This window comes from Narcine bancroftii, chromosome 13, assembly GCF_036971445.1.
Source record: "Narcine bancroftii isolate sNarBan1 chromosome 13, sNarBan1.hap1, whole genome shotgun sequence".
Taxonomy (NCBI): Eukaryota; Metazoa; Chordata; class Chondrichthyes; order Torpediniformes; family Narcinidae; genus Narcine; species Narcine bancroftii.
Genome location: NC_091481.1, coordinates 70,159,128 through 70,186,925, shown reverse-complemented (window position 1 = coordinate 70,186,925; position 27,798 = coordinate 70,159,128). Strand labels below are relative to the sequence as shown.

The following is a 27,798-nucleotide window of genomic DNA, read 5'->3' as shown; positions in this document are numbered from 1 at the left end:
CCCAACCTGCTCTGTATCCAGGCACATGTTATCTCCTTTATTCTTTAGCACCCCCATCTTCATTCTTGTCATCCTTCTGTCCTTCATATATGCATAGAATGCCTTTGGGTTCTCCTTAATCCTACATGCCAAGGCCTTCTCATGCCCCCTTCAAGTTCTAAGTCCTTTTTCAAGCTCCTTCCTGGCTATCATATATTTCTCACGAGCCCTTCCTATTTCCTGCTTCCTATATCTAACATATGCTTCCTTCTTCCTCTCAACTAGTTGCCTGACCTGTTTCATCTGTCACGGTTCTCTTTTCCTTGTGCCAGTGGGACAAACCTATCCTGAACCCTCCACAAGTAGTCCCTAAACTTCCTCCACATTATTTCTGTGCTTTCACCCTTAAACATCCGTTTCCAATTTATTCTCACTAGTTCTTGCCTCATCCCTTATCCAGTTAAGCACTTTCCCATTTTGTCGGTCTTTAATCCTTTTCCATAGCTATGTTGAAGCTCAGGAAGTTGTAATCACTCTCACCAAAATGCTCCCCACTGAGAACCTGACCAGGTTCATAACCCAGAACCAAATCCAGGATGGTTTCTCTTCTTGTCAGCCGGTCCACATACTGTGTCAGGAATCCTTCTTGAACACACCTGACAAATTCAGCCCCATCTACCCCTCTTGTAGTCAGGAGGTGCCAGTCATTATTAGGAAATCACCCATAACTACAACCCTGTATTTCCTGCACTATTCCAAAATCCGCATGCTTAAATGCTCCTCAGTGTCCCGAGGGCTATTTGGTGGTCTATAGACTACTCCCAGCATAGTGATGCCTCCCTTCCTATTTCTGACTTCCATCCACATTACACAAGGAGATGCTAGCAGTCTTAAAGCACATTCAGATGAATAAACCACAGGGTCTTAATGTGTATCCAGGATATTTGAAAGAACTTGCCAGAATTCTAGCAGAGGTATTTGTATTATCTCTAGCCATATGTGAGGTATGAGAAGACTGAAGGTGGCTAATGTTGTACTTTTATTTATGAAGGGCTGCATGGATAAACCAGAGAATGATAGGCCTGACATCAGTACAGTAGTTGGAAAGTTACTGGAGAAAATTTTGAGAGACAGAATCTATCAGCATTTTGGAAAGGCAAAGGCTGATTAGGATAAGTCAGCGTAGCTTTGTAGGTGGAAAAATCATGCTTCACATTTTTTTATATAAAAAGGTCACAGAGATTGAAAAGGTCAGGATAGTGGACATTGTTTACATAGAATTTAGCATTTCCTTTGACAAGGTCTAGCAAGCCAAGCTAGCTTGGTAAATTAAATCACATGGGATCCTTCAAAAACTAAACAACTGGATACAACATTTGCTTGATGCTAAGTATTAGAGAAGTGGAACATTGTTTTTTAATCGGAGGCCTGTGACCAGTGGTGTGCTGTAGGTCTCAGTGCTTGGTCCACTGTTGTTTGTCATCTACATTAATAATCCAGATGGCAATTTTGTTAACAAGTTTAGCAAATTTGTGGATTACACCAAAATTGGTGGTTTTCTGGACAAGTAATGGTTATCTAATATGATAACAGCATCTAAGTGAACTGAGAATTTGGAGTAAGGAATGGCAGATAGAACTTAACTCTGACAAGCGAGAGGTGTTGCACTTTAGTAGGTTAAACCAGAGCAGAACCTATACAGGAAGATTAGATTGTACCCAGATGTTCAGTTTATTTTCAATGGAAAGACAGAGGAGGACTAAATCAAGAATTTGAGTCTTAAGAGCAGATTAAGTTAGCTGCCCGAAAATGCTTGCTTTTAACAGAGCCAATCTCATTTGGATCAACTGTCAGCACGTGTAATATGTGGATTTGTTATGGCCTTACAAAAGGCAACTTGAGAAGTTACAAACTTCTTGCAATTTGAAAGGAAGCTGGTTTTCTGGATCTACAAATGCTAATCAGCTTGGAGTGACTTTGATTGACTTGAGTGATTAGAAGTTGGTCAATCCAGCACAAGCATCTCTCATCCACTACCATCAAGGTGGTGGTATAGGAAGATGATCAGAACTGCCAAAAAAAACTGCCAGAACTAGGAAATAGCAGCTTCCAGATTGATGAATACTATTCTGTAACCAAGTAGTCATCCTAAGATATTTATACAAATTTATTTTAAATTATGTCTTGATGTATATATGCAAATATTATGTACTGTAATGTGTGTGCATGTTTGTGCACTGTGGTCCTGTGAAACACTTTTGTCAGGTTGTAAATGTACAGTCAGATAATAAACAAACTGAATTTGTGGGTGAAACTTGCTTTTTATTTTTGCCTTTGGATATACTGAGTAATTAGAATGGGTTTAATTTTATGCACATATCCCACTTATGCAATTGAGATATGTTTGTTGGATCAGTAGATAGTTTTCCCTTTTTCATTAAAAACCGAAACAAGAAATTTGGCTTGAAAATATAGATAGTAAATCACAAGTAGCAAAAATAATATTTATAAAAACAATAATATCTTACGTAAATTAGTCCTGAGTAGTAACGTTCTTTCAAATTATAGAGTACAGAAGCTTCATTCAGGCAAGTCAGCTCTGCCATATCTTCGACTTTGGAGAACTTGGGTGGGTTCATCTTCTGAATGTCATCCTTGTTGATTTTAACTTTCTTGCCATTCTCCACCAACTCAACTACTGCCTCTTCACCAATCTCCTCCTTGACACTGGCTGCCTCAAATCCATTACGTTCTGAGGGCACCCATACTAGTTTTTTTGCTGCCCAGTCAGCCTGTGTCAATGGATTATTGACAATATTCTTGTCCACATAGAGATACCGTTCAGCATCCCGATGAGCCATTTTTTCCTTCTATTTAGAGACCTGCAATTAAAAAAAAAACATGAAACTACTCTTTGAGAAATGACAACAATACATGGAAAGGAAAAAAACATTGACAGAACTTTATTTTTAACTGCTCATCTATTGCATTAAATAAATTATACAACCATCAAATTATTTGAAGCATAGATATGCATTGTTCTTTGCAAGGTCATGGGCCATTATCATACTCTTATTTATGATGGCAGTATTTGGGACGTTGGGCTGATGAACCCAAACAACTCACCATCCCCAACCCTTTCTCTTATCCCACCCAACCCATAAGCTTTGCTCTGCAAATATGTCCAGCTAAAGAGCCAAGACCTGAAGCACACATCCTCAGTTTGTTAGTGTTTCCCCATCTTGTTGCTTGTCTGGAGAAAACAAGCAGTGGTGAAGAGGAATGTCAGGACAGCATTCAGGGTGGAGAGAGCATTCAGGGTGGAGAGAACACTGGGCTGATTGGATTGTGTTAGGCTTTAATATAACATTCAACCAGCTGCTCATTGTTTGCCCAACCTTTTACCTAATTCACCTTCTTCTAACAGCAACTGTGCAACTGAAAACAAAGACCTGATGATCAGATGAATTCTTGCACTCCACATCATTGCAGCAGTTATCTGATTGCAAAGTTACACAAAAAAAAAGAAACTCTTTGGTCTCTACCATCTTATAAATTTTATCATGAATATTAGGGTCATGCAAGATTAATGGAAGTCACTGATTCTAAATAATTGTCAGCTCTTCTGAAGTTATCAAACATCAGCAGAGTGAATGCTGGTGGTAACATTCTGTGGGCCAATACCAAAATCCCAGAAAACGAAGCCTCAAAGACCAAGGAACTTATACAACCATTGTTGCTATAAATCACTGAGAATTAATAGCTTATAAATTTTAAAATATTTTAAGCCTGACACAATTTTATATCCCATCAAATGTTCAATACAGCTACACAAGTAGGTTTTGTTATAAATAAAACAATACCCAGTAGGTTTTTTAAAAAATGAGAATCCATATAGAACTCCAACTTCAATGGACAGACCATGATTAGGTACACAAACTTGGACTGAGACTCAACAAGACAAAAAAAACCCTTCATCCCAACATGTCTATGCTACTTGATGTATCTCTCCACATTAACCCCATTTACCAAGGTCAGTGGCCTTTCATTCCTTGGCAATTCAAATATTTTTCTACACGCTTTGTAAATATCTCCCAAGAATCTGCTGCACCTATCACCTTATCAGCCAACACACTCCTGACTCCAACCACTGGGTAAAATAATTATCTCATATCCCCTCTAAACTTCTTAGCTTAAATAAACCAAGCCACTCTTACATAGCTCTATAATAGAAAAAAAGCTTTTTATTTAAAAAAAAACCTACTCTTAATATTTTTGTATACTTCAACAAGGTCACCCCTCAGCCTATCTAATTTCTCCTTGCATCCATAATGCTCCAGTCCATGCAAAATTCCTCAAAACCCTCTCTTACTTGGGGAAAGAAAACTGAATGGTTTAGAATTTGACATGGAAATCAAAATGATTAATTGGCCACATCCAAATTATACATCATTGCAATTCTGTATAAATGGTAATGCACCAAACCTAGGAATTGCCTTCCTTTGGTTCAGAAGAAACTTAGCACTGTCTAGGTTTTGAACCAAACACTTTCTTCAACAGTTGTTCATTCTGGGAGGGGATTCTGATGCAGGACACTTCTAAGTGTCTTTGGTAAAACAAAAGAAATGAGGACTGGATAGTGATTTGTGGGAGAAATGCCAAAGTCTACTGATGGAAAATGTAAATTTCAGCTCCAACTCTCTATTTAAGATTTCACATAAACAATAACATCTGGACAAGCAAAGAACTAGAGATACCAGAGCAACCACACAGAACTACGTTTGTGCCAAGGAACTAGGGCATTAAAAAAAACACGTCAAAGACACCAGGTGGAAAATGTAGCCATTAAAAGTGGTTCAGTTGCTCCAGTAATTGCTTGCTGGTGTAGTTTTAGTATAATTCTTCAATTATTCCCCCACCCCCCCTCAAAACAAGTTGGTTCACATGCATGGACTTTTTGTTCTAAATGCTATCAGACACACTGCCCTGGAGAAAAAGTCAAGCTACAGGAAGGTGCACATCTTGCTATATTTGCACATTAACTCAAGGATGAGTGCACAAGGAGGAGTCACGTGATGGAGTAGTGGCCGGACGGTGAACTCCAGCCCTCTCCAGAAAAGTCGGGAAAAACGAGAGAAAATACAAAGGCACAGAAATACAAGTTAAAGAAAAGTGAATATAAAGGTGGAAAGAAGATGGAGACAAAAGGAGAAAAATCAAAATCACCGGAAAGAAGAGAGGAAGAGAAGACAACGGAGGAAAAAGGTGAAGGCCTTACCTGTCCGAAGAGGCCCGCTGTGGAGAGAAGACCCCACTACCTCAGGTCGGTAGAAAGAGAACTACAACAATGGCTCACAGAGCCGAGTAAAAGTGCGCAACCGCGCATACAAAAAAACACACCGACGGGAGGGGGGACCAGCTGGGGAGTCGATCTCCACAGCCGGCAACGACAGCTGCAGAACACCTGCAGCAAGAAGACACCACAGAAGACAATGGAAACAAGAAAGAAGAGGAGGAAAGGGCAGCAAAGAAACAACAGATGGTCAACCTAGAGGAAGAAGAAGAGGAAGAGGAAGAGTACAGGGAAATAGAAGAAGAAAAGATAGGCAAGGTAAAGGAGGTACTTGCTCTTGTTAGAGGATACATGGAGTCATTTAAAGAATGGCAAACACAGGAATTCAATGATTTAAGAAGAAGAATAAACAACACAGAAAAGAAAATAAATAAAATGGAGATGACCTTAACAGAAATGGGGAAAAAAATGGACAAGATGGAAGAACGGGCAATAGCAGCAGAAATGGAGGTAGAAGACTTAAAAAAGAAATTGGAGGAATCTAATAAAAAAACTAAAGAGACACAAGAATTACTAGCCCAAAAAATAGATATAATGGAAAATTATAACAGAAGAAATAACATAAAGATAGTGGGCCTTAAGGAAGATGTAGAAGGCAAGAATATGAGGGAGTTTATAAAAGAATGGATCCCTAAGGCCCTAGGATGTCCAGAACTACAGCAAGAAATGGAAATAGAAAGGGCACATAGAGCATTGGCCCCTAAACCACAACCACAACAAAAACCAAGATCTATTGTAGTAAAATTCCTAAGATATACTACAAGAGAAAAGGTGCTGGAGAAGACAATGGAAAAAGTAAGAGAGGGCAACAAACCACTGGAGTATAAAGGGCAAAAAATCTTCATTTATCCAGATATAAGCTTTGAACTCCTAAAGAAGAGAAAAGAGTTCAATGCAGCAAAAGCGATTTTATGGAAGAAAGGATATAAATTTACACTGAAGCATCCTGCGGTATTGAAAATATTTATTCCAGGACAACAAAACAGACTATTCTCGGATCCAGAAGAAGCACGAAAATTTGCAGAACAATTACAAAAATAGACTGAGGGATGAAGACGGGTAATGAGAGCAAAAATTATCACGATTGATATGTATGTGGGTAAAGACAAAAATAGACTGAGGGATGAAGACGGGTAAGGAGGGTAAAAATGACCACGATTGATATGTATGCGGGTAAAGAGGTATAAGAGTGAATAGAGACAACGGGCATATGTGAAAGTATCTGTAATTAGAGGAAAACATAGAAAGTATAGACAAGAATTAATAAGGGAAGGTAATGGAATAGAGAGAATAAGGAGGGAACTAAAAGAGTGACCTTTGTGACATATAAAAAACGAAATCTTTTCTGGGGGGGGCTGGGTGGGGGGAAAAGAGCGGTCACTGCAAAATCAGTTGACGCTTGCGAGTGGATTCGCAAATCCAAATGGAGAGGGGAGATGTGGTTGTCCGACAAGGGATAAAGGGCAACTCAGGAGGGGAAGGGGAGATTGGGGATAAAGAAGATAGAAATAGGAGAATAAGGAAAATGTTGGATGTTGTAGGAATGTTGTCTGGTAAAGAGTTGAAAATAAGAAAACAGAAATGGAAAAGGAGGAAAGGTAATGATGGAAAAACGGAAAGAGAAGATAAACAAAATATAAAATGGCTACGCTGAACTATATGACTCTAAATATTAATGGAATACATAACCAAATTAAAAGGAAGAAACTACTAAATTTACTGAAAAAGGAAAAAATAGATATAGCATTTGTCCAAGAAACACATTTAACTGAATTGGAGCACAAGAAATTAAAGAGAGATTGGGTAGGACATGTAACAGCAGCATCGTATAATTCAAAAGCAAGAGGAGTGGCTATATTAATTAGCAAAAATGTGCCATTTAAAATAGAAGAGGAAATAATAGATCCAGCAGGGAGATATGTTATGATAAAATGTCAGATATATTCAGAGCTTTGGAATCTACTTAATATATATTCACCTAACGAAGAAGATCAAAAGTTTATGCAAGATATCTTTTTGAAGGTAGCTAATACGCAAGGGAACATACTAATAGGAGGGGATTTCAATCTGAATTTGGATCCAAATATGGATAAAACGGGGAAAAAAATTAACAGGAAGAACAAAGTAACCAAATTTATAATTAAATCAATGCAAGAAATGAAACTTGTGGACATATGGAGGAAACAAAACCCAAAAGAAAAGGAATACTCATACTACTCGACTAGACATAAAACATACTCAAGGATAGACCTATTCCTGTTATCAGCCCACATACAAGGGAGAGTTAGGAAAACGGAATATAAAGCTAGACTATTATCGGACCACTCACCCCTGTTATTGGCAATAGAGCTAGAAGACATCCCTCCAAGAATGTATAGATGGAGATTAAACCCCATGCTACTTAAAAGACAGGATTTTAGAGAATTTATTGAAAAACAATTAAAAATGTACTTTGAAGTAAATACGGAATCAGTGGAAGATAAGTTTATACTATGGGACGCAATGAAAGCATTCATTAGAGGGCAAATAATAAGTTATGCAACCAAGATGAAGAAGGACTATAATCAGGAAACAGAGCAGTTGGAAAGGGAAATAATAAACATAGAAAAAAAAATTAGCAATAAAGGAAGATACAACCAAAAGAAGAGAATTGGCGGATAAAAAAATAAAATATGAAACATTACAAACATATAAGGTGGAGAAGAATATAATGAAGACAAAACAGAAATATTATGAACTAGGGGAAAAAACACACAAAATCCTAGCATGGCAGCTTAAGACAGAGCAAACTAAGAAAACGGTATTGGCAACAAGGAAAAAAGACAAACAAATTACATATAATCCAAAAGAAATTAAGGAAAACTTCAGAGAATTCTATGAACAATTATACCGAACCGAAAACGAAGGGAAAGAAGGGAAAATAGATGAATTTTTGACTAAAATTGAACTACCAAAACTACAAATAGAGGAACAAAATAAATTAACAGAACCATTTGGAACAGTAGAAATACAAGAGATAATAAAAAATTTACCAAATAATAAGACACCAGGAGAGGATGGACTCCCAATAGAATTCTACAAAACATTTAAAGACCTAATAATACCGCCCCTCCTGGATGTAATCAACCAGATTGATGAGACACAAAACTTACCAGATTCATGTAAAACAGCAATAATTACAGTGATACTAAAACAAGGGAAAGATCCACTCTCACCAGCGTCATATAGACCAATATCTTTGCTAAACACAGATTATAAGATAATAGCTAAACTATTAGCGAACAGATTAGCAGAACAGGTACCGAAAATGGTAAATTTAGACCAAACTGGATTTATCAAAAAAAGACGCACAACAGACAATATTTGTAAATTTATTAACTTAATTCATGCAGTAGAAGGAAATAAAGCACCGGCAGTAGCAGTTGCTTTAGACGCAGAGAAGGCCTTCGACAGAGTAGAATGGAATTACTTGTTCAAAGTATTGCAAAAATTCAGTTTACCGGAGAAGTATATTAATTGGATTAAAGCATTATATAAGGGACCGTTAGCGAAAGTGACAGTAAATGGACATGTATCAAAGCAATTTAACTTAAGCAGGTCAACGCGGCAGGGATGCCCACTATCACCATTATTGTTTGCGCTAGCTATAGAACCACTAGCAGAATCGATAAGAAGAGATAATAATATAAAAGGAATAAAAATAAAAGACAGGGAATATAAAATCAGTCTGTTTGCGGATGATGTGATAGTGTACTTAACAGAACCAGAACTATCAATAAAAGAACTATATAAGAAATTGAAGGAATATGGAGAAGTGTCGGGATACAAGATAAACGTAAATAAAAGTGAAGCAATGCCTATGAATAACGCGGATTTCTCAAAATTTAAGGAGGAATCCCCATTCAGATGGCAAACGCAGGCAATAAGATACCTAGGTGTGCAAATAAACAAAAATCTAGGCCAATTATATAAACTCAATTACAATCCACTAATGAAAAAACTACAGGACGATTTAGAGCATTGGAAAGAGCTACCACTAACACTGATAGGAAGGATAAACTGTATTAAAATGAACATTTTTCCAAGGATACTATACTTATTTCAGGCATTGCCAATACAACTGACAGAAAAATTCTTCAAAGAGTTAAAGAAAATAATAAGGAGATTTTTATGGAGAGGGGGGAAACCGAGGATAGCACTAGACAAATTAACAGAATGGTATAAACAAGGAGGCTTACAACTGCCAAACTTCAAAAATTATTATAGAGCCGCACAATTAAGGTACCTATCAGATTTTTATCAAACAAGGGAAAAACCAGACTGGACGAGACTAGAATTAGATAAAATAGGGGAAAAGATACCTGAACACATATTATATAAATGGGACGAAAAATTGGTACAACATAGAACTTCTCCAGTATTACACCATCTCCTCAATATATGGAAGAAGATACATGTAGAAAGAAATAAAATAAATTACCAAATACCAAAACTAATATTGACGCAAAATAAGCTACTCCCTTTTACAATAGACAACCTTGCCTTTAGAAAATGGGAAAAAAAAGGGATTAAAAGAATAGAAAATTGTTTTTCAGGAAGTAGATTCTTATCCTTTGAACAAATGAGAGATAAGTACAATATAACGGGAGATACAGCGCTGGCATATTACCAACTGAGATCCTACTTGAAAGATAAATTAGGAAGCAACTTGAGTTTACCAGAGGGAAGTAACCTTGAATATGTGATTACAGATACAATGTTAATCAAAAGATTTATAAAAAATATGTATATTAAACTGCAAGAAAAGGAAAATGAGGAAACAAATGGTAAAACTAAACAAAAATGGGAACAAGATTTAAATATAAAGATAAAAAAGGAAACATGGGAGAAGTTATGCTCTGGAACGATGAGAAATACAATAAATACGAGGCTGCGTATGATACAATATAATTGGTTACACAGACTATACATTACACCGCAAAAGTTAAATAAATGGGACCCAACAGTATCTGATAGATGTTTTCGATGTAAAAAAGAAAGGGGAACAACAATTCATGCAATCTGGACATGTGAGAGAGTAGAAAAATTTTGGGATGATCTCAATCAGATATTAAATAAAATAACAGAAAACAATATACCAAAGAATCCAGAGATCTTTCTCCTAAGTAACATAAAAAATAAAGAATTTGGAATTGACTTGGAGGATGCACAAAAAAGATTTGTTAAGATAGCCCTAGCTGTAGCAAAAAAATGTATTATGTCAACCTGGAAATTGGAAGATAATTTGAAAATACAACAATGGTATATAGAAATGAATAAATGTATTCCATTAGAAAAAATAACATATAGTTTAAGAAATAATATTGAAATATTCGAACAAGTATGGGAGCCTTACATTAAATACAATAGCGAAAACCTACCGGGAACAAACATTACCTAAGTTGATGGAAGGAGAAGAGAAGAAAAAAATGGACTCAGTAGAATTTCTGGTGTATTTTTGTTGAATGACAACATTGTCTAACTGAATTAATGCAACCTAGATTGTATAACTAAAATGGATGAGAGGGGGGAGGGATGGGGGGGTGGCTTGGGAGGAGGGAGGGGGGAGGGAGAAAAAGTCACTGTAAATGTGTGGAAAAGAAAAAGTGTATATCATGGCTATTGTGATTTATGGTGTGAAAAATAAAAAATTAAAAAAAAAAAAAAAAAAAAAAAAAAGGATGAGTGCACAAGAATACCTTGGCCCTCCAAATCAGATTTCAGATTTATTGTCTGAGTACATACATGACATCATACACAACCCTGAGTTTCTTTTCCTGCAGGCGAGTTAGAATTACCACTTATTGGTAGTGCAAAAACAGTACATAGCATATACATGTAAATAAATAAAGAACATTAAACAGATAACAAATGTAAACAAACTAACTGTGCAATACAGAAAATTTTAAAAATCAATTAAGTGTACAAGTAAGAATCCTTAAATGAGTCCCTGATTTGAGTTTGTTGTTGAGGAGTAGCAGCTGTTCCTGTTCCTGAACCTGGTGGTGTGAGTTTTTGGATCCTATACCTCTTTCCTAATGGCAGCAGTGAGAACAGAGCATATGCTGGGTGGTGTGGATCCTTGATGATCACTGCTCTTCGACGGCAGCGTTCCCTGTAGATGTTCTCGATGGTGGGGAGGGTTTTGCCTGTGATGTCCTGGGCTGTGTCCACTACCTTTTGGAGGGCTTTACACACAGGGGTATTGGTGTCCTCGTACCAGACCATGATGCAGCCAGTCAACACACTTTTCACTACACATCTGTAGAAATTTGCCAGGGTTTCTGGTGTAATACCAAACCTCCACAAACTCCTGAGGAAGTAGAGGCACTGACATACTTTCTTCACGATGCCAATAGAGTGCTGGGCCCAGAAAGATCCTCTGAGACAGTGACTCCCAAGAACTTAAATTTGCTCACCCTCTCCACTTCTGATCCCACTCTTGCTTTCCCTCCCTAAAGTCAACAATCAGCTCCTTTGCCTTGGTGACAATGAGGGTAAGGTTGTTGATGGCACACCCTTCAGCCAAGTTTTCAATCTCCCTCCTGGATGCTGACTCATTACCTTTATACAACCCGATTCCATGGTATCGTCAGCAAATTTGTAGATGGTGTTATCGTTGTACCTAGCCACACATTCGTAGGTGTAAAGTGAGTAGATCAGGGGACTAAAAACGCAGCCCTATGGTGTTCCAGTACTAATGGAAATTGTGGAGATGTTCTTACCAACATTTTAAAATTCTCACCATTTCCAAATAAAGCTCTGTCTATACTGTGACAGAGTGTATGTGTGTGTGAAATCGGGAAAGGTTTGTTAGAGTAGGTCACATACAAACACTTTAAAACAGATCTTATTTGAAATACTGGAGCTCTGCTAATGCTAGACATATTGGCCCCACAGCCTTTGCAAGAGCTTTGGAGAATACCTATGAGACTTCACTCATGGATTGTTGTTTACAAAAAGGCAACAGATGAAAGAACTTGTTGGAGCCACCTTCTGTTGGGAAGAGAACTTGGAAGAGAGCTTGCTGTTCTAAGAGGGTCATGTGGTTTTGCAAGCAGAGAGAGTCAAACAGGCTTTTTCTCAGAGAAAGAGAGAGAGAGACAGATCACTTCTACAGTGTTACAGTCAGCAAAAGCAACTGGGACTGGAACTGGACAAGCTGGCAAGCTTGTGGAAAGTCCCATTTGGAAGATGGGTTGTGAGTTCTTAATTCAGCCTGGTCAAAGCCCTTGTGGTTCATGCAAGAGGAGAGGACTTGCTATCCAATGTTTCATTTGGAATAAGAGAAACAAAAAGGAACTCTGTGCTGACCTGAAAGAAGAAGGTCATCACCTGGAGAACCCTGAAGGTGGCAAGTTTCGTCAGCAAAACACTCGAGTGGCTGATTAAAAAGGAATCAGTTGTGGATGTCCTGGAACAACAATTCTCTCTCTCTAAACCATCAAGAACCTTCCTGAGCGGCAACCATTTACCTTTCAAACATCAAAGCCTGGTGAACTGTATAAATGTTAAATTCTATGCACAGTATAAGAATTGGTGCAACCAGTGAACTTGGAGGAATGAGAAGTGAGATGCAACTGTGAACCAAAGAACTTTTCCGAACTTACACACATATCACATACATGTGCGCTTAGAATGAGAAGGGGGTTAAATTAGGTTAGTTAAGTCAATAGTGATAAGTTAAAGTATTATTCTGTTTTGTTTAAAGATAATTAAAAGCAACTTTTGTTTAAGTAACCATTGGTCTTGGTGAATATCTATTGTTGATGGGACTGAAATAATAATAAAAAATGTGCTTTTTTCTGTTAGTAAGAACCAATTAAACTCGACTGCTTCAAAGGAAAGGGTCCCATTAACTTTGAGCAGAGTCCCAAGGAGATTGTAGCTGCTCTATACTGTACTAAAACTGTCTCCGTACCCTGCATTTTTTTGCTTTGCAACTCTATATACTGCAGTTTTGTATTTTACTGCACTGCCTGCTGTACTTAGATTAATTTGCCTGGATAGCATGCCAAAGATTTTCACTGCATCAATGTAACAATAAACAAATTCTATCTTGTATCATTAGCCTACTCTATCCTTTCATCTAAATCAATTATATAGATTGTGAAAAGCAGAGCGTTGACATTGAGCCTTGTCGCACCCCATTAACCTTCCCAATCCAATGAAAATAAAAGACCCAATTACTCTGTTTTCTGTCCATTAACCAATCCAGATTGTGCACCATTGTATATTGACCTCCTATGAGTCACCTTGCAGACCTTATGGAAGTCCAAATATGTTACCGTACCTATTCTGCTAATTACAACTTCAAGAAATCTAAATGATTTCTCATTTTTTCTCATTAATAAATCCATACTATTTTCTAACCAAAACCATTATTTCTTTTTAATATAATCTAGTACCTTATCTGCTACTAATGAAAGGCTAACTATTCCATCTTTCTTCTTACTCCATCTTTTATTGTGAATTACACTTTGTATCTTCCACAATTTACAGAATTTTTAAAAGATAAACAACACATCCATTACTTCCACCATCTTTTTCAAATCCCCTTGGATACAGGCTTAAGTTTTTTTTAAAAAAGCCTTCCAAATCCATTGGTTTTTGCACTAATGCTTATTTCATTGAGCTCCCAATTTGATTCAGAGCTGCAATTCTGTACCATTTCCAAGATCTTCTTCCCTGAACACATGTACATGATATACTTAACTTCCTTATTCCCCCAATGTAATTCATCATGCCTCAGTCATTAAGGACCCACTTTATCCTGAGTATTTTTTTCCATATTTCTATAGAAGATCTTTGAGACTTTGTTTCCCAATGCCCATTGTTCTTTTCTATTTTCTTTATTGGTCCTCAAAGTTCTAACATTTTCCCAATCCCAAAGGTACAGATGCTTGAAGACGAGCATTTCTCAGTTCAAATTTCTTTCCAACAGCTTTCAGGCTGGTGAACCTCGCCATATTGCTCCAACTGGGTGCCATATTGCTCCAACTGGGTGCCATATTGCTCCAACTGGGTGCCATATTGCTCCAACTGGGTGCCATATTGCTCCAACTGGGTGCCATATTGCTCCAACTGGGTGCCATATTGCTCCAACTGGGTGCCATATTGCTCCAACTGGGTGCCATATTGCTCCAACTGGGTGCCATATTGCTCCAACTGGGTGCCATATTGCTCCAACTGGGTGCCATATTGCTCCAACTGGGTGCCATATTGCTCCAACTGGGTGCCATATTGCTCCAACTGGGTGCCATATTGCTCCAACTGGGTGCCATATTGCTCCAACTGGGTGCCATATTGCTCCAACTGGGTGCCATATTGCTCCAACTGGGTGCCATATTGCTCCAACTGGGTGCCATATTGCTCCAACTGGGTGCCATATTGCTCCAACTGGGTGCCATATTGCTCCAACTGGGTGCCATATTGCTCCAACTGGGTGCCATATTGCTCCAACTGGGTGCCATATTGCTCCAACTGGGTGCCATATTGCTCCAACTGGGTGCCATATTGCTCCAACTGGGTGCCATATTGCTCCAACTGGGTGCCATATTGCTCCAACTGGGTGCCATATTGCTCCAACTGGGTGCCATATTGCTCCAACTGGGTGCCATATTGCTCCAACTGGGTGCCATATTGCTCCAACTGGGTGCCATATTGCTCCAACTGGGTGCCATATTGCTCCAACTGGGTGCCATATTGCTCCAACTGGGTGCCATATTGCTCCAACTGGGTGCCATATTGCTCCAACTGGGTGCCATATTGCTCCAACTGGGTGCCATATTGCTCCAACTGGGTGCCATATTGCTCCAACTGGGTGCCATATTGCTCCAACTGGGTGCCATATTGCTCCAACTGGGTGCCATATTGCTCCAACTGGGTGCCATATTGCTCCAACTGGGTGCCATATTGCTCCAACTGGGTGCCATATTGCTCCAACTGGGTGCCATATTGCTCCAACTGGGTGCCATATTGCTCCAACTGGGTGCCATATTGCTCCAACTGGGTGCCATATTGCTCCAACTGGGTGCCATATTGCTCCAACTGGGTGCCATATTGCTCCAACTGGGTGCCATATTGCTCCAACTGGGTGCCATATTGCTCCAACTGGGTGCCATATTGCTCCAACTGGGTGCCATATTGCTCCAACTGGGTGCCATATTGCTCCAACTGGGTGCCATATTGCTCCAACTGGGTGCCATATTGCTCCAACTGGGTGCCATATTGCTCCAACTGGGTGCCATATTGCTCCAACTGGGTGCCATATTGCTCCAACTGGGTGCCATATTGCTCCAACTGGGTGCCATATTGCTCCAACTGGGTGCCATATTGCTCCAACTGGGTGCCATATTGCTCCAACTGGGTGCCATATTGCTCCAACTGGGTGCCATATTGCTCCAACTGGGTGCCATATTGCTCCAACTGGGTGCCATATTGCTCCAACTGGGTGCCATATTGCTCCAACTGGGTGCCATATTGCTCCAACTGGGTGCCATATTGCTCCAACTGGGTGCCATATTGCTCCAACTGGGTGCCATATTGCTCCAACTGGGTGCCATATTGCTCCAACTGGGTGCCATATTGCTCCAACTGGGTGCCATATTGCTCCAACTGGGTGCCATATTGCTCCAACTGGGTGCCATATTGCTCCAACTGGGTGCCATATTGCTCCAACTGGGTGCCATATTGCTCCAACTGGGTGCCATATTGCTCCAACTGGGTGCCATATTGCTCCAACTGGGTGCCATATTGCTCCAACTGGGTGCCATATTGCTCCAACTGGGTGCCATATTGCTCCAACTGGGTGCCATATTGCTCCAACTGGGTGCCATATTGCTCCAACTGGGTGCCATATTGCTCCAACTGGGTGCCATATTGCTCCAACTGGGTGCCATATTGCTCCAACTGGGTGCCATATTGCTCCAACTGGGTGCCATATTGCTCCAACTGGGTGCCATATTGCTCCAACTGGGTGCCATATTGCTCCAACTGGGTGCCATATTGCTCCAACTGGGTGCCATATTGCTCCAACTGGGTGCCATATTGCTCCAACTGGGTGCCATATTGCTCCAACTGGGTGCCATATTGCTCCAACTGGGTGCCATATTGCTCCAACTGGGTGCCATATTGCTCCAACTGGGTGCCATATTGCTCCAACTGGGTGCCATATTGCTCCAACTGGGTGCCATATTGCTCCAACTGGGTGCCATATTGCTCCAACTGGGTGCCATATTGCTCCAACTGGGTGCCATATTGCTCCAACTGGGTGCCATATTGCTCCAACTGGGTGCCATATTGCTCCAACTGGGTGCCATATTGCTCCAACTGGGTGCCATATTGCTCCAACTGGGTGCCATATTGCTCCAACTGGGTGCCATATTGCTCCAACTGGGTGCCATATTGCTCCAACTGGGTGCCATATTGCTCCAACTGGGTGCCATATTGCTCCAACTGGGTGCCATATTGCTCCAACTGGGTGCCATATTGCTCCAACTGGGTGCCATATTGCTCCAACTGGGTGCCATATTGCTCCAACTGGGTGCCATATTGCTCCAACTGGGTGCCATATTGCTCCAACTGGGTGCCATATTGCTCCAACTGGGTGCCATATTGCTCCAACTGGGTGCCATATTGCTCCAACTGGGTGCCATATTGCTCCAACTGGGTGCCATATTGCTCCAACTGGGTGCCATATTGCTCCAACTGGGTGCCATATTGCTCCAACTGGGTGCCATATTGCTCCAACTGGGTGCCATATTGCTCCAACTGGGTGCCATATTGCTCCATATTGCTCCAATTAGGTGCTACTTCAACACCACAAAATAATTGTCTGCATTAATGGCAGGTCACTATTTTTTTTGCACCAGGATAACTGTAAATATTTATTACATCTGTACACATTACCTTTTTAATTGAATATGCTATTATAGTTGATTTTCAATTTGTTTACAAAGTTACCCACTGAGCTGCAGCAAGTAATGTGGATATTGAACAATATAATTACAATAAACTCTTTATCAATTATTTGTCAGCTTTTGCTTGTTTACTGTCAGTGATATTTTTGATGCTCCCTAATTTACTACAGACAACACACACCTCCTGCTATAATTAGCTTTGGGATTTAAGATCTTATTCAGGTTGAACAAAATGACTTTCAATCCTTAAATTTAAAAAGACTTGTCATATTATGATCATTATTCCCTAAAGACCCTTCAGTTGCAAATCCTCAATTAATCCTTTCACATTACAGATATAAAATAGCCTGGTCCTTTATCAATTTTTCTACATTTTGTTCTAGAAAACAATCCCTTACGCATTTCATAACTTCATTGTCCACAGATACTATTGCCAATTTAATTTGTTAATCTACATGAAGATTGAAAGACCATGATTACCATATTCTTTGGCTTGGCTTCGCGGACGAAGATTTATGGAGGGGGTAAAAAGTCCACGTCAGCTGCAGGCTCGTTTGTGGCTGACAAGTCCGATGAGGGACAGGCAGACACGGTTGCAGCGGTTACCATATTACTCTCATCTTAACGACTTTCCCAACATTCTGTATCTACATTAACTTTACTGATTTGTGGACCTACATACAAATCCCACAAATATTTTCTGACTTAGTTCCATCCAAATTGTTTCTACTGCCTTTTACCTCATTCATTAATAATCAGTGCCTACCCATCTCTTTATCCATTTTGCATCTTTTCTGCAATATCCAGCTACATTAAATTTTTGACCTTGGTTACCTTGCAACCACTTTGTAGTGATTACTAGATTGAACCCATTGTGCCATTAATTCAGCTACCTTTTGTATTCAGTTAAACATTGTCCTTTCCTGACACATGCTGGTTATTATTAGCCATTTTATAACCCTGCATTATTGCTTTGGCCATATTTTCAAACAACACTAAAGGAGGCATTTTGATCTATTAATTTATGCCAACTCACATAGCAACCCCATTCCTCAATTTCCCATTCCTCAATTTCCCCAGCAACTTATTTTCCTTCTTCTGTACCCTCCAAGGTTTCACCACTTAACTTCACGCTAGAAGTAATCTGCAGCCATCAATTGATCTACCACCCTGCACACATTTGGTTGATGCGAGTGAATAAAAGTGAATGCAAATTTTAACTGAAACTATTTATCTATGAAGAGATAGACATTGAGATGACAGGATTGGTAGTACAACATGAAAATCAGTGGACAATGACATCCTGAGAAGGGGAAAAAAAAGAGCTTTGTTATATATATAGGAAAATAGTGTTCTCTTGGGGGGGCTGGGGGTAGGAGAATAATGGTCACTGCAAAATTGGTTGACGCTTGCGAGTAAGTTCGCAAACCGAATGAAAAGGGGAGTTGTGGTTGTCGTCAAGGGACAAGGGGAAATCCAAGGAGGGGAGATTCATTTGGGGTTAAAGGGTTATTGCTTGTGGGGATTGTTGGGGTATTTCATGTCTTAAGTGCGTTGTCATATATTGAGATTAAAATGTAAAACTTAAGAAACAGTAATGGAAAAAAGGGAATGGGGTGGGGAAGAGGCGGAAAAGAAGTGAAAATAAAGATATAAGATGGCCATATTGGACTATATGACTATAAACATTAATGGAATATATAACAAAGTTTAAGTGTATCCCATTGGGGGAAAAAAAATCACATATAATTTAAAAGACAAAGTTACAATGTTTGAAAAAACCTGGGAACCGTATATGGAACATAACAGAAAGGGCAGGCCTTGGACCACCACCACCAAAAATGATAAGAAGATAAACACGATCAGATTTAATGTGTATAAGTAGATGATGCGTCTTTTTTGTTTGTATTCCTTTTGTATAAAGATATTGTTTTATTGTATTTTATATGTTCAATGTTTACTGTTTTTGGAGGGGGTGGGAAGGGGGAAGGGTGGATAAAAAGAGAAAATGTCACTGTGAATATTTAAAGAGATGCATCTGTAAATATATTGGTTGATATGGTTCATAGTGCGATAAATAAAGAATTACAAAAAAAAAGACAATGATATCCTAAACAGCCATTCTGGAGTATGGATCTTTATCTCAAGGAATTCTGGTCAGTTGATGACTGGAGACAAAAAAGCCAGCAGAAAAGGAAAAGTAGTATGTAGACATTTTGATCTAGCAGAGAGTTAGACTAGAACATCTGCAGATGCTGGAGAATAGTGCAATTGATCTGGGAGACAATTGTATTTGTTTGGTTTGAGATAGTTTAGATTTTTTATCATTCAGCAAGATGTGACTAAGTGCCTGGCTGCCATCTGACTAGTTTAATCCTTGCAAGATACTTGTTACCCATTTGGATAAGGATTGAAAGATTAGGCACACTATGATAATAAAGTCCTTGCAAATATTGGACCAGAATGGTTAATGGTCACCTCATTATACAAAGGATGTAGAAGCTATGGAGAGGGTGCAGAGGAGATTTACCAGGATGTTTTTGGTTTGGAAAATAAGTCTTATGAGGCAAGGTTAGCACAGCTGGGACTTTTCTCTTTGGGTCGAAGGAAGAGAGGAGACTTCGAAGTCTACAAGTTTCTGAGAAGCATAGACAGGATTGATAGCCAGCAGCACCTTTTGCCCCAGGGCAGGAATTGCAAACACCAGAGGTCATATGCACAAAGTGAAGGGAGGGAACTTTAGAGACATCAGGAGCAAGTTTTTTTTTAAATTCAGAAAGTTGTGGGTGCCTGGAATGCCTTGCGAGGGATGGTGGTGGAGGCTGAAACATTAGGGCCATTTACTCTTAGATAGGCACACGAATGAAAGAAAAATAGAGGATTACAAGGTAGGAAGGGTTTAGTACTTTTTTTAAATATACAGGTCAGTACAACATCAAGGGCCAAAGGGACAATACTGTGCTGTAGTGTTCTACAATGGTTAACAAGAAATGAGGGACCAAAGTAGTTCAGAATCTGAATGGGATCACGCTATATACTCCAGCCATGGCTGCCAGAAACAAAGTGTGCCTACCCTTTCAGTTCATTATGACCAAGCTCCATTATCAAACTTGACATTCGATTCATGAAGTCAGTGCATGTATGAAGGACGAGATGGTTTAGATTGAAATACAAATCAAGTCAGGATACAATGGTTAAAAGGAAACACTAAAATATTTCAGTGCTGAATATATATATTTCATTGTGAAAAAATAATTCCACTGAAGTGGGTAATTAGCCTGAGAATGGAGTATTAAAAACCAAAAAAAAGCAAAAATTGGAGAATTCCTCCCGATTTTATAATTATAAAGCAAAGTGCTCACTTCTGATCTATTGATTTTACCAACTGTATATGAATCAATCGAGTGGGATTCCTAAACTGCTGAGTTTTGAAGAGTTAGGTGCATCCATTCTTAGGCGCATGAAGCCACAACTCAATAACAATGTCCTCAGCTTCATTTCCAGCCAGCAATTAACTCACTCTCAACAATCAAATTATATTAATGGTGGACACTTGGCAATGATATTGCAATTGATGGTCAATAGATCATAATCTGACGCTAACTCCACAACTGTCATTTGCTACTATGCAAAGCCTATATCAGTTTGTTTTCCAGGACCTGCTCTCCGTTAATATATCTCACTCAGCAGAAGAGTTAAAAATGGAATTGGAATAATAGCAAATGGACACTCCCAAGTTAAAACAATGAAGTGGCCAATGGTGAACTAGATAATGACTGAGTCTGTCATCCTTCACCAAGGAAGGATATCCAGTGGCTGCAACCAAAAATATCCTTTTAGACAACTGCAATCATTTTGTATATTCGTACAAATTTTAGATTTTTGGCAGGTATATTCTCAAGCTCCACTCATTGACCTCAGTTTTACAAGTATGTATCAATGTGATTATCCAAAAAGATGCAAGCTTTTGGGTTTTCAAATAATTGTGGAATTTATCTGGTATTCAGCCACTAAATGCCAATTACTCAGTAAGATGCTTCAATTCCTCTCAAATACTTAATCTTCCTCCAAACTACCTTTTTAGTCATTGTCAAAGTATTAAATTTCACAATCTCAGGAATAAACTCTCACCCACAATCCATGTTAGATTTACTAGCATTTTTCAATTGATTGTCCATAATTTTGGGACTAGCCCCAAGTAGAAAATTGCCTTCAATTACTGTCCCCTCTTTCAGATTATCTGACTGGTTAAATTATCCCTTAATTATTTTGTTTTTTTTCTTCATTTCACATTCCCTAACATTCCTTCCTATCTGTTTCAATCTTGCTCTTTTTTCAAAAGCAACATTTTAATTAATGCAGCCACCCATTCCTCCACATTATCTGTAAAAAATGATGGGAGGAAGGTTTAGGGGAGACATCGGAGGTACTTTATTTTGAATTTTATATATACACAGAGTTGTGGGTGCCTGGAATGGAGAGAGAGGGCGCAGACTGGGAGATCAGTTTGTGAGCACCTCGGCTCTATCTGTACCAACAGAATGGATCTTCCAGTGGCAACCCATTTCAATCCCCCCCATTCCTTTGCTGACATGTCTGTCTGTGGTTTCATGCACTGCCAGTCTGAGACAACCCATAAATTGGAGGAACAACTATCTTCTGACTGGGCATCCTCCAGCCTGGATAGTATTGACTTCACTGGCTTTCATTATATCCCTCACAAACCAACCCCCACCCCAGCTGTTTCCCACAGCTGTCTCTCTCCCTTTTCTCTGTCTTCTTTTGCACAGACGCAATCAATTCTAACCTCTCCAATTAATACCTTTTGTGGTCTGGACTCCTCTCCCAGCCAAGACTATATGTAACAAGAGATTTATGTTTTTTAATCATTCTGCTTATTCCTTGAAGAAGGGCTCAACCTGAAATGTCGAAAATACATCTTTGTCTCTCCGATGGACACTGGGTTCCTTTAGCATTTTGGAGTGTTTTTACTACAATCACAGCATCTGCAGACTTTTGTGTTGCACTCACCTGAAACAATAAGAGCATTTAAGAGATCCCTAGACAGGTACATGGAAGAAAGGAAAAATTGAGGGTTTGAGGTAGAGAGGCACAGACCAAAATTCTTAACAAGCCGGTCCCAAGGTGTGTTGAAGGCATGGAAACTGAACAGGTTAAACATTTTTTGATGAAGAAAACTTATTTGCTGCTATGCTTTACTGTAGAGCAACATAAGATTTTTTTTTCCAAGGTTGGAGGCATTTGGAGACAAACTAGAATGACCCAGATAAATGCAGAAAATTAACAATGTTTTCAGCACATTCCTTGCTTTGACATGATTGTACTTGACTGACATGGAACCAGCTTTGGCTATGCATGTAACCAGCTTTGCATGTAGTTTGCCTCTTCTATCACCTTCAATTCCAGGAAACAAGTATGCAGACTAAAAAGTTTTACTCCATTTTTCACCTCCACAAGTTCCCTCATATTGCTTCAGGTTTTTGAGAATGTATGTCTGCTAGTTTTTATTTTAGTAGTATGTATTATTCATTACTTTCTATAAAATTTAAGCCGACTGTTTGAGTTAACACTTGAAAGAAGTTCTTTCATTTTGTAATACTTAGTTTTTGTAACTTTCAGAAATAATTTTACTCACGAGTTCATCAGCCAAAAAGTGTCAGCAGTATTCAATGGAATATGGTTTCATTACATCTCTGCAAAACACTTCTCTGCCCATGTTTGTTTCGTTTGAATATATTTTCAAACAAAACTACAAGGCCAAGCAAGCTGAAACATTTAGAAATCAGACATAAAGGGAAGAAATATAAACCCTTAGATTTCTTCAAAATCCTTTGATAATTTTGAGAGAAGGCTAATGCTCAAAATTCAAAGTTCAGATTTATTGTCAGAGTACATACATGACATCATATACAACCCTGAGATTCTTTTCCCTGCAGGTCAGGCAGAATATTTACTTGTCAATGGTGAAAACAAAAAAACTGTACTCAAGTAGTATACAAAAAAGAGAAATGTAAACAAGGCAGTGCAAACAAACGGTGCAATGTAGAAATAAATATTCAATAATAAATAATGTGCAAAATAAGAGTTATTAAATGAGCCCCTGATTGAATTTGTTGTTTAGGAATCTGATGATGGGGAAGTAGCAACTGTTCCTGAACCTGGTAGTGCAAGTCTTGTGCCACCTTTCCCCTTTCCTGATGGCAGCAAGAGAACAGAACATGTCCTGGGTGGTGTGGATCCTTGAGGATTACTGCTGCTCTCTAACAGCGGGCACTATGCATATATTCTCAGTAGTGGGGAGAGATTTGCTTGTGATGTGCTGAACTATGTCCACCATCTTTTGCAGGGCTTTCCACTTAGAGATATTGATACAGCCATACAGCAGACTTTCCACTACACATCTACAAATTTTCCAAGGTTTATGATGTCGTGACAAATCTCTGAAGATTCCTGAGAAAGTAGAGGTATTGACATGCTTTCTTCACAATATCTTTTGAGTGTTGGGTCCAGAAAAGGTCCTCTGAAATAGTAACTGCCAGGAATTTAAAATTTGCTCACCCTCTCCAGATGATTACTGAAATGTCACAAATTAAAATAAGGTCATCTTGCATCATAAAGGTGAATTGATTCTACAAGTAGAAATGCTCATAAAGTTGCTAAGTCACTTATTTTGCCTTCAGTGTCCATAATATCTGACATCATGAATTTAAATGCCAAAAAACTATTCAAGTAATTCCATTGTTTCTAGAAGAATTGATGAGATAGCAAGGAACATTAAAAAAACAATTAGTCTTTAATTAGAATTCAAGAAATTCTCTTTACAGTTTGACAAATCCATTCTGCAAGAAAATTATGTTCTTCTCATGGCTTATGCCAAATTCTGGAATGGGAAGAAATGTTTCAGTTACCCGCAGTCCAAGACTGATCTGACTTCTCCGCTCTCCCCACAGCCCCGCTCTCTCCTCACACCTCCGTGTCTGTCCCCACAACGATCCCACTGCCCTGCTCTCTGCCCATAGCCCCGTGTCAATCCCCACACTGATCCCTACCTACAAATAAAAAGTTTACAGGTACACTACAGTATCCCATATAGCTTTGCTAAATCTACATGGTGTCACACAACGTCCACATCGCATAATGCCCAATTTCACAGAACGTACCAAGCCAATCAGCACATACCCTGTATATAGTTCAGTACTAGCCACAGTTTCAGGCATCTGCTGGGGGTCTTGGACTATATCCCCCATGAATAAGGTGGGGGGGGGGGCAAACTACTATATTTTCAAAGAAGAATTACATAAACAAGAACAGTATTTACTAAAGGACATAGTTGCCTGTGCAACTAACTAACGACGCCACTTCAATGGTTGGACAATACAGAGGGTTCATCAAACGCCTTAAAAATGTTATACCTTTACTATTCATTATATCATTCATAATGAGTACTTAGTGGCCAAAGATCAGAATATTAAAATACTTTGCTTCAATTGTCATAACACTGTAAACCTCAAAATCATATCCCCTTCTAGACTGTCTATTCTGGCATCTGTGTGAAGAAAGTGACAAACGTCTCCAGACACTGCTGCTACCTACCAAGGTAAGGTGGCTGTCCAAAGGAAATTGTCTTCATCATTCAGTTGCACTCTGGGACATGATTATTTCCTTTCTCTCTCATAGAAAGCATAGAGAAAAACTCATTGATGCAAAGACATCTTTAACAAACTCAATTTATTGAACAAGACCTTGCAGGGTAAACACAATAACCTCATTGATAATAAGGATTCTAGCTTTTATTTCCTTAAAAAGCTCAAAGTCTATTGGAACAATATCACACATCAGAACTTTTTAAGTTTCCAAATCTAAACTCAAACGGAGGGGAACTGAAGGATGACGACCTTACTAATTACATGAAACACTTAAAGCAAATACTTATAGATCTATAGGAAAGAGTTAATGCTCTGTTAAACCTCAATTGCACTGGATATTCCCCTCTTCCCCCTTCCCCTCCCCCCACTGATGTTGATGCAGAAATTCAAGAGATTGATTGATCTTCAGAGTGATTTAATAGTTGTTCAATCAATTTAAAAAAGATTTTTTGAGTTAAGAGTGATCTGATTGGAGGAAGAAGCCAAGTATCATGATAAAAGTGAGGGATTGTGTAGCAGAGTGGTCATTGTCAAAGTGGTAAGGCTTTGGCTCAACAGGCTTTGTCGAGAATAGGTAAGAGACAAAGGATAGTAGGAATTGAAGTAAGAAAGGGACACTATTTGAGGAACAAAAGGGATTCAGCAGATAGGCACAGGTAAGAGAAAGTTTTAGATATCATTTATTATGTTTCTCTAGTCATTAACAGAGGGAACGGCAGCCAAAACAGGGGAATGCTCCTCTTGCAGATTGTGGGTCATTAGGGAAGCCAGCAGTATCCATGACGACTTTATCTGCAAGATGTGCATCCAACTGCAGCTCCTGACATGCTAGATGAACTCCAGATCATTTGGTAAGCAGATGATCAAATATAAACTCAATATTTTGTATTTACTACAGAAAATCATTTGGTAAGGTGATAGACAGGAGTTACAGGGACACTATTACACCTAGAAGGCAGGAGGAGGGTAGATGAGTGACGGTCAGGAGAGGGAAAGGGAACAGACAGACAGTGCAGGGCTCCCCTGTAGCCATTCCACTCAATAACAAGTATACTATTTTGGATACTGTTTGGGGAATAACCTACCAGGCACAAGCCAAGGCAATCAGGTCTCTGGCTTGGAATCTGGTCCTGTGGCTAAGGAGGGAAGGGAGAAGAGGAGGGCTGTAATGATAGGGGATTCCATAGTTAGGGGGACAGATAAGAAGCTCTGTGGAAGAGATTGAGTATTTTGCCCACGATGCCACATATAGTACTTTCAACAACATTTGGTATTATTCCAACTCCTGTGCAGACATTAGTGTCACAATCTCATGAAACAAACTTCCTCCTTCACTTCAACTGCACTTTCATAGCCAAGGTTGTTCAGAGACCAGTGAGGGAGGTCCTTATTTGAAAATATTTCTAGACCTGATACATCTTTTGGAGATTATCCTCCCAATAATATTTGCAAAATTGCAACTATAGTAAATTGGATTCACACCACTTGGGCAATCCACCAACCAAGTGGGGTAAAGTAGAAGAGGAATTAATTTGCATCTTTTCTGTTATTTTGCTTTTGTAGTTTTAAATATAAACTCAATATTTTGTATTTACTACAGAAAATTCTGAACATGTTAGTAAAATAACACACAAATTGCAACACAAATTCTACCCAGTCTTGGACTTTTCCACAACAATGCAAGTCTATGCACATATCACTGGAATCAATAATAAGAGCAAGTCAAAACACTGGTCCACATACCTGAACACCCTGCCACACCTTAATAATCCCCTAGGTACTTTGAAAGTCAAAAAAGTGACTAGGGGATATGTTCTACACATATTAATGGTATACTACAATATTATTGCCTACTCCAGTTTAGTTCATACAAAATACACTTACTTCACACAAATCATTTGACTACAAACTTTTTTTCCCCAGTGCACAATGTGAAAAATCAAGAGAAAGGTGGATCAGGTAGGAGAGTGAACTTGGGATACAGGTTCAGCCACAACCTATTATTGATGCGACAATGCTCACCTGTCCCACATCTTCTGTTCTGAAATGTCATACTGAAGGTATGGCCCTTGTAAGATTTTGTTCATGCAAAGTGCCCCAAGAGTCATCAGAAGATCATTTCCATCAAAATTTGATATTGAATTAGGACAGTTAAATAGATTTTAGGACACAGGAGGATGAGATTTTTAAAAAAATTTAAATTAGACATACAGCGCTGTAAGATGCCAATTCGGCCAAACGAGTCCGTGTCACCCAAATTATAACCCATATACTCCAGGTAAGTTTTTGAAGGATAGGAGGAAACTGGAGCTCCCGGAGAAAAACCACGCAGACACGGAGAGAACATACAAACTCCTTACAGGATGGAATTCCAAAGCTGAGACACAATCAACAATGAGGGAATAACTTAAAAGCAGTAATAGAAAGCAAAGAGAGTGAATATTGAGGACACCAGAGGGTGATAGAGTAAAAGGTTAAAAAAAGGGAGGGTAAAACCATGGTAGAATTTGAAAACAAAGATAAGAATTTTAAATTGTGGAAAAGCAAATCACGAGTCAAGAATGGGAGGTGGTAAAAAGGATAATGCAAATTAAAAAATGGATAGCAGAATGTTGGAATGCTTTTACAATCTAATGTGTTTTTGAACATTTGAAAGGACTAGGCAACTGACCCTTATCAAGCATTTTGTTACTGTTGTAACAACACCTGAACCAATATCATGCATGCTGTTTAGAATGTCAAGCTCTCATATTCTTGGTATCTGTTGAAAAAAAAATTGAATGCTTCACTAATAGACAATCTGTTACCAGAAATGTATTTACAAATTCCAGAAAAATAT

The 27,798-nt window shown here is 38.9% G+C and overlaps 1 protein-coding gene across 2 annotated transcripts in view; it reads right to left on the bottom strand.

The window, feature by feature from the left end:
- The window catches only part of LOC138748972 (myosin-9-like), a 135,152-nt gene that overhangs the window by 105,298 nt on the left and 2,056 nt on the right, over positions 1-27,798 (bottom strand). For both annotated transcript variants that reach the window (XM_069909951.1, XM_069909952.1), the window contains exon 2: positions 2,508-2,861. In XM_069909951.1, coding sequence (XP_069766052.1) covers positions 2,508-2,840 — 333 coding nt within the window. In that variant the 5' untranslated portion in view covers positions 2,841-2,861. The remainder of the gene's footprint in view (positions 1-2,507; positions 2,862-27,798) is intronic.